General features: G+C 36.0%; 1 protein-coding gene and 1 long non-coding RNA gene across 2 annotated transcripts; both read right to left on the bottom strand.

Moving 5' to 3' along the window:
* Window positions 1-9,015: 9,015 nt before the first annotated feature.
* Window positions 9,016-12,085, bottom strand: LOC142541994 (endoglucanase 24-like). The gene is given in 5 exon segments (XM_075648441.1): window positions 9,016-9,870; window positions 9,950-10,084; window positions 10,086-10,112; window positions 10,326-10,625; window positions 11,400-12,085. Coding segments are annotated over 5 exon segments (1,494 nt in total). The 5' UTR covers window positions 11,823-12,085; the 3' UTR covers window positions 9,016-9,261.
* A 2,969-nt stretch (window positions 12,086-15,054) lies between these two features.
* Window positions 15,055-15,625, bottom strand: LOC142518109 (uncharacterized). The gene is made up of 3 exons (XR_012813474.1): window positions 15,494-15,625; window positions 15,343-15,418; window positions 15,055-15,271 (listed from the first exon to the last, which is right to left on the bottom strand). It is a non-coding gene; the product is annotated as an uncharacterized LOC142518109 (long non-coding RNA).
* Window positions 15,626-15,891: the final 266 nt, after the last annotated feature.

Here is a 15,891-nt window from a genome sequence, read left to right as displayed (position 1 = left end):
ACCGCGCCAATTCTTGCGCCACCGCACGCGCCGCGTCCAGAAAAAGTATAAAAGTGTGATCGTCTAGGTCAGAAAGAGGTTAGCCGCCGTGGAGAGAAATTACACGAAAATTCACCATCTTGGGAAGGAAAAGAAGCGAGAAACGGAGCGCATACACGAGACGAAGATTCAGAGTGTGAAGAATAGCCACAAATACGAAAAACGACGGATCTGGGGACAGAGACGACACTTCGGATTTGTTATCTTTTCTTTTGTTTCTTTATTTTATTGCGTATCGATGTCTAGAATCACAAACATGTCTTGTTTTCTCTTGGATTTCGTGATGAACTAAATTTCCATTCTAGAGGTTGACGTAGCTTTGTCTAAACGATGATTTGACGTGGATATTTTTATGATTGGATTCCGTTTTATGTAATTGTGTTCTCTACTCTTATTTCATTGCAACTTACTGGCCATAAATTGTATGTGGTGATTAATTCTACAACTCGGGAGAGGGACTAGGATTATAGATCACTAGAGGCACATCGTGGAATGTTTATATCGTTCGGAAGGCGTATAACTTTTGCGAGGCTTAGGTAAGAACATTGATTGCATTTATTAATTAAACTTAGATTTTTATTAGGAATAATTGAATCGAAGTTTGATAGATACAATTTATTCGTCACTTGGGAAAGGGGGAATAAAATAATTAACTGTTCTTGGCCATTAAATAATTGGAATTCAGGAATATTAATACAACCAGGAAGAATTATTGTAGAAACTTAGTGAAATCATTCCTCTAGATATTCTCTCTCATTGATATTTATCCATTCGATGATTAGTTTATGTACTTTCTTGAAATCAATTCATTTACATAAACCAAACATTCTTTCTGAATTTTCTAGATAAAGTCGAGACTATTATGATTACAAGCATTGATATATTTTTTATACACACTCCTCGTGGGATCGACACTTGCACTCAAAATTGCATTTTACTATAATTTGACATCGTGCGCTTGCGAGCATTTAAGAAAACATGCAACACGCGTCTTCCGTCTTCTGAATTATTAACCCACGTTTTTGCCAATTCAATATTCTTGTCAAACTTATCAGCTGCATTCAAACTTGTCAGCTGCATTTAATTCCTTTTGCCGACATTTCTCCCACTTGGAGATTTGATTGAGAATCAAACACATCTCCACACATCCTTTCAATCTTGCCATTCTCTGCTGCTTACGTTTCTGCTAGGCCACTTGAGGATCTACACCACTCAAACTTATCAGTGTTCACTGGCTTGGTCAGAAAATCAGCTATGTTTTCTTTCGTATGGATCTTCTGCATATCCACGCTTCCTTCTTCTACTACTTCCCGCATAAAGTGAAATTGTACTCCAATGTGTTTCGTCCTGGAATGAAAGACTGGATTCCTTGCGATGTGCAAGGCACTCTGACTGTCACAAAACAAAGGAACATTTTCTTGTTTGTGCCCGATCTCCTCCAATAACCTTTTAATCCATATTGCCTCTTTGCACGCTTGAGTAGCTGCCATGTATTCTGCCTCTGTTGTAGATAATGCTACAACTGTCTGCAGTTTTGAAACCCAGCTTACTGCTCCCCCTGCAAGTGTAAACACATAACCAGAAGTAGATTTCCTCTTATCAGGATCACCTACATAATCTGAATCGACAAAACCCCTGAGTGTAAAATCCGATCCTCCATAACGTAATGCAGCATTCGAGGTACCCTTAATATATCTAAGGATCCTCTTAATAGTGCTCCAATGCTCTCGTCCAGGATTCGCCATATACCGACTAGCTCCCACTGCTTGAGCAATGTCTGGTCTTGTACATATCATGGCGAACATCAAACTTCCCACTGCTGATGCATACGGTACTCGAGACATCTCCATCCTCTCTGCTTCACTGCTAGGACATATCTCGGAGGATAACTTGAAGTTAACGGGAAGAGGGGTCGAGATTGGCTTACTATCTTGCATGTTGAAGCGTTGCAAGACTTTCTTCAAATAATTTCTCTGTGGAAGCCAAATCTTTCTGTTACTTCTATCTCGGTGAACTTGCATCCCTAGAATCTTGTTTGCTGGTCCCAAGTCCTTCATATCAAATTCCCTAGCAACCTGTGCCTTCAATCCTTGGACCTGATCTTTGTTGGGGCCTGCTACCAACATGTCATCCACATACAACAGCAAAATGATATAATCATCACCAGACCTCTTGAAATACGTGCAAGGGTCTGCACTCAGTCTGTTGTATCCAAGACTCATGATATAGGAATCAAATCTCTTGTACCAACACCTCGGCGCCTGTTTGAGACCGTACAGAGATTTCTTCAACCTGCAAACCAAGTTCTCTTTGCCTTTTTCCGGCAAAACCTTCTGGCTGGAGCATATATATTTCTTCTTCAAGATCCCCATGAAGAAATGCTGTTTTCACATCTAGCTGTTCTAGATGTAGGTCAAACACCGCACACAATGCCAACACTACTATGACTGTTGTAAGTCGAACCACAGGAGAAAATATCTCATTGAAGTCAATGCCTTCTTTCTGAGCATACCTTTTTATCACCAATCTAGCACGATACCGCTCCACTTGGTTATTGCCATCACGCTTGATCTTATAGACCCATCTGTTTCCAATGACTTTCCTTCCTCGTGGTAGTGTAACAAGATCCTAAGTTTTATTTCTGTCTAATGCCTCCAACTCTTCTTGCATTGCTATCATCCACAAAGATACATCCGAGCTTTGAGTAGCCTCGTGAAAACTCGATGGCTCACCATCCTCTGATAATAGACAATATGCAATATTGCTTTCAGTGACATAATCTGAAAGCCAACCTGGTGGTCTTCTGTCTCGAGTTGATTGCCTCACATTAGAAACCTCAGACTCAACATGTTCTTGTTCTTCGTGCTCTGGTACTGTTTCACAATAAACTTGACCTTCGTCCATCTTATTTTCCACCTGAAAAATAGTAGTTTCTGAATTACGGTGTGCATTTGTCTCCCTTTACTTTATCTTCCTCGAAGATAACATCTCCTCTGATGACAAGCTTGTGAACAGTAGGATCCCACAAGCGAAACCCCTTAACTCCATCAGCATAGCCCAAGAAGATACATTTTCTGGATTTCGAATCCAACTTCGATCTTTCTTGCTCATTGTACAGAACGTACACAGGACTTCCAAATGTATGCAAATGAGAATAATTCGCCGGCTTCCCAGTCCACATCTCCATCGGAGTCTTCAGATCAATCGCCCTTTAGAGATAGGGGCGCTCAAAAGAGCTCGTTCTTCCATTTTTAGATCTTTAGATTCGATAATAGAGTCCCTTTACTTTCTATTATATATATTCATTCTATTAGTGAAGCGCTAGCGCTTTTATAAGCCACTGAAGGATAACGATTGATAATATAACAAGCGGTTCTGACTGCTTCCGCCCAAAATGATTTTTCTAGACCCGCAGTCCTCAACATAGCTCTTGTTCTGTCCAAGAAAGTTCTGTTCATCCGCTCCGCCACTCCATTCTGTTGAGGTGTGTAAGCCGTCGTGAATTGTCTCTTGATGCCCTCATGTTGACAATATGCATCAAATTCATCACTGGTATATTCTCCTCCATTGTCAGTCCTTAGACACCTGATTTTCTTTTCAGAATCAAGTTCAACTCGCGCTTTGAAATCTTTGAAGATCTGGAAAACATCTGATTTCTTCTTGATTGGATACACCCAACATCTCCTAGAGAAATCATCAATGAACGAGACAAAGTATCTCGCTCTTCCTAGGTATACAACCGGTGCTTGCCAAACATCCGAATGAATCAGCTCCAATATGCTTTTGCTCCTGGCAGTAGAAGTGTCCAAACTTTAATCTGTGTTGTTTAGTGGTAACACAGTGCTCACAAAATGGTAATGACACTTTTGTAATTCCTGGCAGCAGCTTCCGTTCTGAGAGAATTTTCAACCCCCGTTCTGACATATGCCCGAGCTTTCTATGCCATAACACTGTTAATTCTTCTCCTGAACCAATTGATGCAACAGCTAGTTCTGCCTCTTTGTGTGTTTTCCCCAAAAGTACATACAGATTTGCAGCAACCTTTTCCGCCTTCATAACCACAAGCGCTCCCTTCACAATTTTCATGATCCCGTTCTCGATCCGAGTTTTGCACCCGATATCATCCAATTGCCCCAAGGACAAAAGATTTTTCGTCAGTCCCTTCACATGTCGTACCTCCTGTATAATGCGAATGGTTCCATCAAACATTTTAATTTTGATAGTACCGACCCCAGCGATTTCCAAGGCATGATCATTTCCCATGAATACAGATCCTCCTGAGACTGGTTCATAATGATCAAACCATTTTCTCCGAGACGTCATGTGCCACGTCGCTCCTGAATCCATAATCCATGTGTCACAAAATTTGTGCCTGCCTTCCACAACAGTTTCCGCTTCGCTGAATAATATTTCACCACCGCCTGAAGTACTGGCCACATTTCCTTGAGAACTTTTATCGATACTCGTACACTCTCTCTTGAAGTGCCATTTACCGCCACATTTAAAGCAGTAAATATTTTTCTTCTTACTTCTCGACTTTGATCTACCTCGCCTTTGACTCCCACTGGAATCACGGTCCATAAATCTTCCTCTTATCATCGGTAACGCCTCTGCCTGCTTCGAGGTTACCAACCTATCTTCCTTATTCTCGCGCCGGCTTTCTTCTCCGAGAACCGCAGTTAAGACATCGTCGAATCTTAGAAAGCCCATAAGAATATTGTTGGTTATGTTGATGATAAGTTGATCATATGAATCTGATAGACTTTGAAGTAGAAGCTCCGAACGTTCATTTTCCCCTATTTTATGCTCCATGGAAGTGAGTTGGGCAAATAGAGTATTTAGTTTGTTGATATGGTATGTCATCGATGAAGATTCCGCCATCCGAAGAGTATAAAGCCTTCTCTTTAGGAAAATCATGTTGTGTAGCGACTTGATCTCGTACATCTTTGTCAGAGTATCCCAGATAACTTTGGCTGTTTTTATCTCAGAGATACTTGACAAAACTTCGTCAGCTATAGCCAAATGTAAATTGGCAACAACATTATCATTCATCTCGTTCCACTTTCCATCATCCGCAATCTCCACCGGTCTATCTCCAATAGCCGCCAAGCAATTCTCCTTTTTTAAAACTGCTTGTATCTTTATTTTCCACAACATAAAATTGCTTCCGTTGAACTTTGCTATCTCGTACCTTCCGCCATTATGTCTATAACAATTTTAGTAGACCGGACAAAATAATCCCACCTTAAATAAAAAATATCAAAAAATCTTTTCTGATGTGGAAGATCAGTCTAGGCTGCAACCACAGAGCATACTCAGAATTTTAAGAAATTTTAAATCAAGGCTTTGATATCACTTGTTGGTCCCACGTGCGAAATTTGAGATAATAAATCCCGAAAATAAAGAATAAATTGGACACCGAGATTTACGTGGAAAACCCCTAAAAATTATTAGGGTAAAAACCACGGGCAAGATGAAAAGAATTCCACTATAATATTTTGTGGTGTACAACTCACTCACTGTGTTTCCAAAGAGAACACACACTCTCTTAATACAGGAGAACAAAACACCTCACAAATATTATAGAACTAAGCACTCAAATGCTTATAAGATAAGAGAAAACTCGAAGAAGAGATGATTTGAAATGAAGGAATGAAGCTCTATTTATAGAACTTCCTGTCAGTGTGAAGACGCGTTTTATACGCGTCTTCTGTCTTCTGAATTATTAACCCATGTTTTTGCCAATTCAATTTTCTTGTCAAACTTGTCAGCTGCATTCGAACTTGTCAGCTGCATTTAATTCCTTTTGCCGACATATTACACATAAGAAATCAATTCTAGACACTAATACAATTATATCCGCTCTTCATAGATAAACTTGGGATTTGCGATCCAGGTAAGATCGGTTCAGGATCCCAGTACATATTTTACAGAATCACAAAGCCGGTCGGGTCTTATAAAACCCATTAGCTCGATCCAAACCCTTATATGTAAAACAATCACGACAATCAATCATCTTAAATACATTTAATTTATCCAAACTCACCCCAAAAATAAAACCAGTCGGGTTTTATAGAACCAGTTAGCTGGATCCAAACCCTTATATGTAAAACAATGACGATGATAAATCATCTTATATCCATTTAACTTATTCAAACTCGTCCCAAAAGAGTTGGTTCGGATGGGGGTACTCATCCTATATTGACCAATTGTTTTCCCTACATTTTGCGCTTGAAATATTTAGTTAGATGTTATGTATATATGTCTAAACGTTATATGTGTTTCTTTAATAATATAACATTTAGGTTTATCAAGACACTATTATCTATGTCATCCAAATTTCGATTAAGCTATGTTAAAATCATGAGTTAACAATTCGTATTACTCGTTAAGATTGAGTAGGGGCGGAGCCAAGATTTAAAATTACCTGAGGCTGGCTCCGTCTCATACTGTATTTAATAAAATAAATAATTAACTATAAGATTTAAAATAAAAAATATGTAAACATTGACTTCATGAAAACATAGAACAAGAGTATTTAATACCTTCAAAAACATGGAGCTAAAACACTGATGGAGTTGCGCTCTTCGATTCTTCTTAGAATAAAACTCATTAATTATTAAATCGTTATCAATTTTTTCAACCAAATCTCGTTCGATGTAAATTACCATAGAATCTCTGAAAAACTAAGCTTCCATCTTGTTACGAAGAGTTGTTTTAACACGTTTCCTTGATGAAAATGCTCGTTCCGTTGTTGCTGTAGAAACAGGACGAGTTAAAACAAGATGAATCAAGCTGTCAATTAAATAAATATATCAGATTCGATAAATAAGTAAACGACGTAGATAAAAATGTATAAATCACGTGTCAATCAAATCGTAGGTTCCTGACACAATTAATCTTCGATTAATTCAGAAATAGTTGATAAATTCTGAAATCTTTCTTGACCAGCAACATCAAGTTTGTAGTGATCCAATTGCATTATCAAGTGATGCAAATCTTGTGAATCGAAATCAAAATAATAGAATTTTCTCAACAAGTCGATAGATATGATCAACATTAAGAAGCTTAAAGTTTTCTTTATGTTCCAAAGTACAACTAAATTTAAGAAGTTCAACTGTTTCATCCTTAAATATATTATTAAGCTATTCAACTTGAAAATCTATTGTAGCTGTAAATACATTAAATCGATAGTGGTGATCAACTGTGATTGAATCATTTTTTTGACAAGAACGACATGTACAATATTTTAAAAACTAAAACCAAAATTCCAATTAAACAAATTGATTTTTTAAATTAATTCAACACGATAAGTTATTTGGATTGAAATCGATATTTTGTTCACTCATAGACTGAATTGATGTATAGCCTTATTTTAATTTCAAAAAGATTTTTCAAATTTTTTACTCTTAAGAATCATTGCGGTCAAAAGCCAAAGTCAGTTCACATCATTTTTAAAAACCAATGGTAAAAAAATAATAATGATATTGACAAACATAACGGTAAAAAAAATAATGATATTGACAAACATCAAAGAATAATATGAACATTAATAGAAAACAAAAAACTTGATACAACATCATTTAAGTCATTATGCACAAAATTCAAAATCATTGATAAATCATATAATATCACATACTATGATTCACATGAAAAATTTGCGCAATTTCTCAAAATCAATACTTTATTTTTCTCAAAATCAATTCTTATAAATATACACTAGGTCATGCAAAAAAAATTAAAATTCTATAAATCTTTTAGTATTAATAGAAATTAAATAAAGATATAATAAAATATGTAGTAACAGCATAATTGTATTATCATATTAGCTAAATTTAATATATTTGTGTGTTATTGTAAATATAGTCTAAAAATATATTTGGAACTTAAAGCTAACGCAATCTTAAAACCTACTCTTAGAGTTTTACTTAACGCAATCTTAAAACCTACTCTTAGAACCTGAGATTGAGACTTTTACTTAACGCAATCTTAAAACCTACTCTTAGAGTTTAGATACGCTGACGTCTCAACTCTAAATCTCAATCTCAACATTACTATGTGATTTAGACCTCAGGGGATAGACCTATTGACTAATGGTGTTTGTTGTTGTGAGGATGGAAGGTAGGCCCAAGAAACATTCATTATTAGTAGGTTAATTCAATTGTGTGGAAAAGGTATCTTCTTTTCATTGTAAATGTAAACGGCTAATAAAATTTAACTTTTTTGCTCTATTAGATAATGTCTTTTACGAAGAAGTTGAGGAATTTTTTATGGCTTAGAAACTAGAAAATTTAAATATCCCATCGATTTTACGAGTGATAGTAAACTGTATCTTCCATGTGCATCGATTTCACACCATTCGTTTAAAGAAATTGTGGACTTCAAGGAGATTGATGATCATCTTTGTTTGTTACACTAAATACAAAATATAAAGAGTGAAATGGTTTTTTTCAAGAACTACTTCAAGACCATTATAAATAAACGCTGAAAAACCACGAATTCTCTTAAAAGATCATTAATTTTAGATAGATTTTTCATCTCTTTTACCCAAAAAATAAAATAAAGATTGAAATGGTCTTTTCAAGAACTACTTCATGACTATTGAAAACACTAAAAAAACTAGAATTCTCTTATTTTAAAGGCAAAAACTTGTGTGAGACGATCTCATGAGTCGTATTTTGTGAGACGAATCTCTTATTTGGGTAATCCATGAAAAAATATTACTTTTTATGCTAAGAATATTACTTTTTATTGTGAATATCGATAGGATTTACCCGTCTCACAGATAAAGATTCGTGAGACATTCTCACGAGAGACCTACTCTATTTTAAAATACAAAGAGTTTTAAAATATCGTTAATTTTAGACAGATGTTTCATGTCTTTTAACATTTTAAAATATAAAGAGTTTTAAAAGATCGTTAATTTTAGATAGATTTTTCATCTCTTTTTACCTTTTTCTCATGGTACACTATGTGTGGATGCTTATGTATAAATGCATGTATATCAACTTAACGACATAAATGTCCCATAAATGTATCATATATATGACATCAAAAACTTCAGTGAATGGGTGAAATGAACTATTTTACCCATATACTTCCCTACACCTAGTCTCTTCCTTCTTGGCTTCTTGCAAGATGAGAGACTCCCTTGTACTTTTCACTAATCCAGAGGGGGATTCAAAGTGGAATTTATGCACAAAATCTTGGGGGTGTTTTCTCCTAACTTAAGTTAGGATTTGCCACAAAATAAGCTAAAACACCCACAAATGGAGCATTGATATAAGTCGTGGGCTCGGACTTCCTGAAATCAACTCTATCATCGTTGTATGTATCATCTTCTTGAGGTCCACCCACAATCGCCCCAACCAACACGTTCGGATTAGGATCCGATGAGTTAAAATAAACTGAACCCTCCTTGCAACCGATGGATTGTGGATGATCTTTGATCGAAGGGATTGAAGAGCCACGGTGATGAATCCTTTGAGGGTAGATACTACTGTATCCAACCATATATGACATTCCCTTGGGATTTTCTCCAAGAATGTAATTGACTTGCCCCTGAGCTATTTTCCTCATCCTCAAAGGAGTAATGCTAACTTCACCACAGTTCACAATTTGCGACGATTTTTCCAAATAATTCGCGTACACGAGTAAGAGGAAGGAGATTGAAGTGGCATGTTGTAGATTGCTTCCACCAGGCCTGTAGATTAGGCCACCAGGAGTGAACTCTATATGGGAAGACGAAGACTCTGGTATTAATGTACACATGAAGCTATCTGCTGATGCCTTGTATGATTCGAAAGCATAGTTACTGCTTTCGATTACTTCCTGCAAATGAAAAACATCAGATATTTACATTGTACCAGTCCTTGCATGCTCAAATCCTTGAAAAATTGAGGATATTAACCTTGGAAACAAGAACATTTAGACCAGCATGTTTGTTATCCCATCCGAACTCGTTGATGTTTTCATCTGCACCGAGCGTTTTACCGTTGTTTTGCAAGTAACTGAGGTAAGAATCACTCTGTGAAGCTTTTCTTAAGCCATGCTGCTCCCCAGAGCAACTCATCCTGGCAAATTCAATTAAAAAAAATATCACAAGTTGCTCATACAAGGTTGAGAAATAGATCATCTGATACATTACTTTAATGAAAAACTTGTCTTTATTAAACCATAGGAGAAATATCATCCTGTAAAGCGACTCGAACCATGATCACTAAGGAGGACATAGTACCGCGAAATAATGACATGTAAAAGAAAGTGCTTAGGATTAGAATGCTGGCCTGATATCCATCAAAGTCACAGTAAAAAGGGCAGACCACATCTCTAATATTCGAATTATCACTGTAAGCACCGCGATAGCTATCTGCAAACTCGAAAACTCTGGTGGCAGTTCTCAGCAATGTCTCGGCATAACCGGGATCAGACGATCTGAAAGCCATAGAGGAAGCAGCAAGGGCTGCAGCCGTCTCGCCTGCGACATCAGAGGCCGGATTAGGTGCATCTACTGCGTACACTGTCCTAGCAGTATCCATATCCTCGGGCCTTTCCCAACAATTATGATCATTAACGGGATCCCCAACCTGCCAAATTGATCGTTGGATGAAAAATTGAATGATATAACAAAATCCCATTTCAAAATACAGAAATCCATTTATCATCAACCGATTCTTCACTAGTTTTTCACCCACCACATGAATTCGAGCAGTGTAGTATGTATACGCCAAATATCAAATACATAATCAAAATTAAAATCCAAAAGTTAGACCTATTATCCAAATCTTGACACCAAACTGAGCTTCACGCATTCTTAGGCATTATTGGTGGTGTAAATTTTATTTATTTTATTTTTTCACTTTACTTTTTCTGTAGGTCAGTGCAGAAGAACAGTGGGACCCCAGAAGTGGTCCAAAACAAGCAAACCCACTAATTGATTCTTCTTCTTCATAGGAGAGGAGCCAGTTTTCAGAAGCTTATTGATATTACAGGTACAAAAAATTTGCTACTAAACCATTGATTAATCATCTATGTTCATAAATTTAACATTGGTCACATATTATAAAATTTGAACAAGTACCCATAAAAATATTGACAAATTGCATCCCCGAGTCTTTCGATTGAAAAAAACCCACACACGAAACTCAAATCTAAAATCATTAGCATATTAAAATTTAAAACCCGTTTTAAATTATGTTTCACATTCCGAGAATTCATGCTAGTTTCCTTGTTCTTTAGACCTTTTCGGGATTAATGATGCATAATTAGGATGACTCCATATTTTATCTTTCTAAATATGATGCAAATTAACGACCGAGAAAATTGTTCATCTTTTCCTTTGATCTACGAGAATCACTAACCTGGACAAAAATGCGATTGGGTTGAGAAACGGTTTTCAACAAGTAATCTGTGGCCCATCGAATTGCCACAAGAGTATTCCTCAGCTCCGCCGGCGGCATGAGCTGTCCGAACTCCACCACACTCCAAGCCAGCATCGTGGTGGTGAAGGCCATCGGGAAACTGAACTTGATGTTATCTCCGGCATCGTAGTACCCACCGGTGAGGTCCAACGCCACCTGCCACCCGTCTCCCAGCCCGGAATGCCCCCGCCACGACATTCTCTGGTCCGCCGGCAAGTACCCCGCTCTCTGTCCCTCGAAAAACAAGATGGACTTCGACAATGCGTCGGCATAGTCGTGGTAACCCACGGCGGAGAATGGGAATTGCGGCAGAAAAAGCAAGAGAAAAACGTGTGCACAGTGAAAGAATCTGCACACTTTCATGGCTGATTTTTTTCCACTTTTAGGCAAGCTGGCTGGCCAAGATTTTCACAGATGGGAGGTGGTATTGAAAAAGAAGGGGCTCTGAGGTTCGGTAGCTTTTATTTTGGCGCCGCATTTGAGAGTTGTTGCTCCCAATCACGGGGTGAAGTCGCCGACACGACTGTTATTGTCAGTTGGAAATCACATGCAGGGGAGCTGCAGTCACTGCGCCATATATGGGACTCACCATTGGTCCAAACGTAATCTTCCTCCTATATTGTTACTTTTTACTCTACATATTTATTATTTTGTGAAAAATATTTCCAGATTTGAACTTATCATAAGTATACTATCAGGTCTATTGTGAAACGATCTCACGAATTTTTATCTGTCGAGTTAACTCTGTCGATATTCACAATAAAAAGTAATATTCTTAACATAAAAAAGTAATATTTTCTTATGAATAACCCAAACAAGAGATCTGTCTCACAAAATACGACATGTGAGACCGTTTCACACAAGTTTTTGCCTAAGTATACATATCATACAATTACTCCGATTCTATCGTTCTTCCAACAATATAATTATTATATTTCATTACATACATATAATATGAAATATAAGAAAAAAATAAAATAAAGATTTCATTCCTCACTATCCAATGAGAGCTATTAGGAGAAATTATTATAAAATTTATATTTATGTTGCGCCTTTTCTCTGTCTGAGCTCCCTCTCTGTTCTAAGAATACCATTTATCCCTCAGAATATTTAAAACTCAATAATACTCTAATATATTATATTATTGAAATAAAAAAGAAAAGGAGAATATTTCTTCCCCTCCATTTTGAACAAACACAACGGAGAAAATGAAGAAAATTGACCTATAAAAGCGGACAAAAGAGAAAAAGAATGTTAGATAGAATAAGATAACTCTTTATCAAAAGCTTCTCGACAAGACTCTATTCGGAATCAGTGACGACAAAAGCACTGAAATTAAATGTATTTTTATTATTTAAGGTTTTTACGAACAAGGTTTGAAAAGCTTTGGTTTCGACGTCCATGGATCATTGAAAACAGAAACTGCTGAACCATTAGCTATTCCCCATCATATGCATGCCTTTACGCAACAACTCTCTTCCCCACAGAATACTCCTCCGAACAAAAGATGGATTGTGACCCAGTTGTGCATTCGAGAAGTTACTTGTTGGGAAATACTTCTTTCCATATAAAATACTGGATAATTTGTTTTGATTTGTAAGTACTCGCCATGCTTGTTTGCCCCATGGAGCTTGGTTGAAAGATTTTAAATCCCAAAAACCCATACTGCCTTGTGATTTAGGGCGACATAATAATTTTCATTTTGTCCGATGTATCTTTTTTTTTCATACTCATCACCATGGTTCGCTGTCGCCGTCGCGGAGATCGGAACGAATGCTACCGTTCCAGTTACAATGAAATTTCGCGGAACGGGTATTTTAAAAAAATATTATAAATATATAAAAATTAAAATTTTGAAAAATATTTAGAAATATGAAAATTAAAATAAATATCATTTAAATAGATTATTTGATGTAAATAAGAAATTAAAATATTTTTAAAATTTTATTAACAATTTATTGAACACAATTTATATCGTCATTATATTTAAAATATTTCCAACCATATCAAAAATTAAATATACTATTAAAAATTATTTGTATTTAATTAATTAAAACTTTAAAATATTTTCGATTGGATATATATAAGTTCGCACAAATTTGAATCAATTTAGAGTGATGGACTAATAATAAGCATCAAATCTTATATAAAGTGATGTTACAAATTATTTAACATCAATTAAAATAGAAATATTTTATAATTAACTTAGTTTTTTTCACACTTTGTAATGAAAATTTCTCAATAGAAATAGTAATTGACTTGCAGTTTCTTCTTTATTAGTCTTTCATTGATGGATGCAGCGGGAAGAAGACTCAAGATTCACCATCTCACATCAACCGATGTGCTTTGCTTTCCAATGTTCCTAGTGAAATTAATGTTAAGCTTATTAAATTACTCATATCATATGATAATAAAATAACAATGAGAAATGAAATATAAGTTGATGAAAACAAACATTTATATAGAAAGGTACCTGTAAATGTTATATCATCGAGACTAATACCATGAGGAATGACGTGGAGGAACAAAATCATTAGTGTATTCTTCTTCGGGATTCAGTTGAGAAAATTGATCTCCACCATATGGTTGCTGACATAAACCAGTGTTAAATTGTCCTAGTGGATATGCATTGAATAGTGAATTTTAAACTAAATGTATATGGTGTAATGAGGGAGAATTTAATAATGTATCGTCACGACGATGGCAGTCTCCAAATTTTTGATGTCCAAAAGAATTACTGGCCTCAATTGATGATATAGAACCATGACCATCATGTCTAATACCAGTGGCTGCTGGTGCTTGATGATTATGATATCTATTTCGGCCACTATTAGAAAATCTCTCAAATTGATTATTCCTAGAACCGGTGTATTGAGACGATCCATAATCATGAGATGATAAATCATCATGTCTTGTGCTATAATCATGAGAATACCCAAAGTCTGGTTCATTATATCCAATGGCACCACGACCAAAATCTTGAGAGCTCCAATGGTAATTTCTCGAATCATCTCCAAACTGAAATTGATGGTGACCCCCCAAGCCCAAATTTTTTATTTTCTCTTCAACACGCATATATGAATATGAAGATCCACTAAAAAGTTCATCATCTTCAGCACTCGATAACCATGTCAAACTTGCTAAAAAGCAAAGTTGTTCTTCTATCCCTGGACGATACCCATGATCAGTGTCTTGTGTTGCATAATAATTCTCTTTCCCCCGTGCCCATGACATGCCAGTATCATATTGATCATCTTGACATGCTTGATCAGCATCTCCATGTTTTTTGCCACTTTCCCGATTGTTCCCATCACCACTATCATCATTGTCGTCACTTTTATCGTCATTGTCAGTTTCATCACTTTCATTTAATATGATTCCTTTTCGTTTTGATAATCTTGAGGTGCCCTCATTGTTTGTGTTCTTGTTGCTCTCTTGGGCATTTGATATTTCATGACCTTGATATAACCATTCTAAGTCATCGTCTTGCAACACAGAGGGTTCATTATCTCTATTCCATTCATTTAAAATATCATCATCTTTGAATATGTGATCAAGATCTATAGGACTATTGTAATCATCATCTTCACTTTTTTGCATCAAATTTCGTACTCTTAACCGCATATTGTAATGGACATATACCAATTTATGAAATTTTTCAATCACCAAACGATTGCGAAGCTTAGTATGTATTAAAGACCATGTGCTCCAATTTCTCTCACAACCAGAAGATTAACATGTTTGACTAAGAACTTTAATTGCAAGTTTTCTTAGGTGGGGAGATTCTTCACCATACTCATTCCACCATTCAGCTGAGAAATGAAACATATGATATATATTGTATAACTTTAATATCTATGAAAATACATAAAGAAATTCAAACCTGGAAGACTTTTTTTAACCGCCATTTTTGCAAGTGGGGATCCAAACTCTCCAATTTGTTCAGTAAACAATTTAATCTGTGAAACATGTTTGATAAAAACTATAGTATACTGGATATAAAATATGTTAAGCAAAACTTATAAATATCATACCTCATTAATCATTGCAGCTTGTGTATTTAAATCGGGCTCTAGTCTATTGATTACTGTCTTCAATCCTCGTCTTACTTCATCAGTGTAAACACAGGTTCCAGAATATTGGAGCATTGGATCGAGAAAATATGCTAAAAACACACAAATTTAAAATTATATAACGATAGCCACAACAATGGATTTATTTTTTGTAAATATAATCTAATTTTACTTGCAGCATGTAGATGTTGGTGTAATTGATTATACCAACGCTCATCAATCACATCCCAGTACAATTTCCAGTCTTTCACACTTTTTTTATAGATAATTTAGCTCTATCCATTGCTTCATATATAATCGACAGCGTTGTCTAATTGTCTTGATCAACCAACTTCAAAACTTTGACGAGAGGTTCCATT

This window comes from Primulina tabacum, chromosome 1 (assembly GCF_025594145.1).
Source record: "Primulina tabacum isolate GXHZ01 chromosome 1, ASM2559414v2, whole genome shotgun sequence".
NCBI classification, from domain to species: domain Eukaryota; kingdom Viridiplantae; phylum Streptophyta; class Magnoliopsida; order Lamiales; family Gesneriaceae; genus Primulina; species Primulina tabacum.
This window is presented reverse-complemented; position numbering and strand designations above follow the sequence as displayed.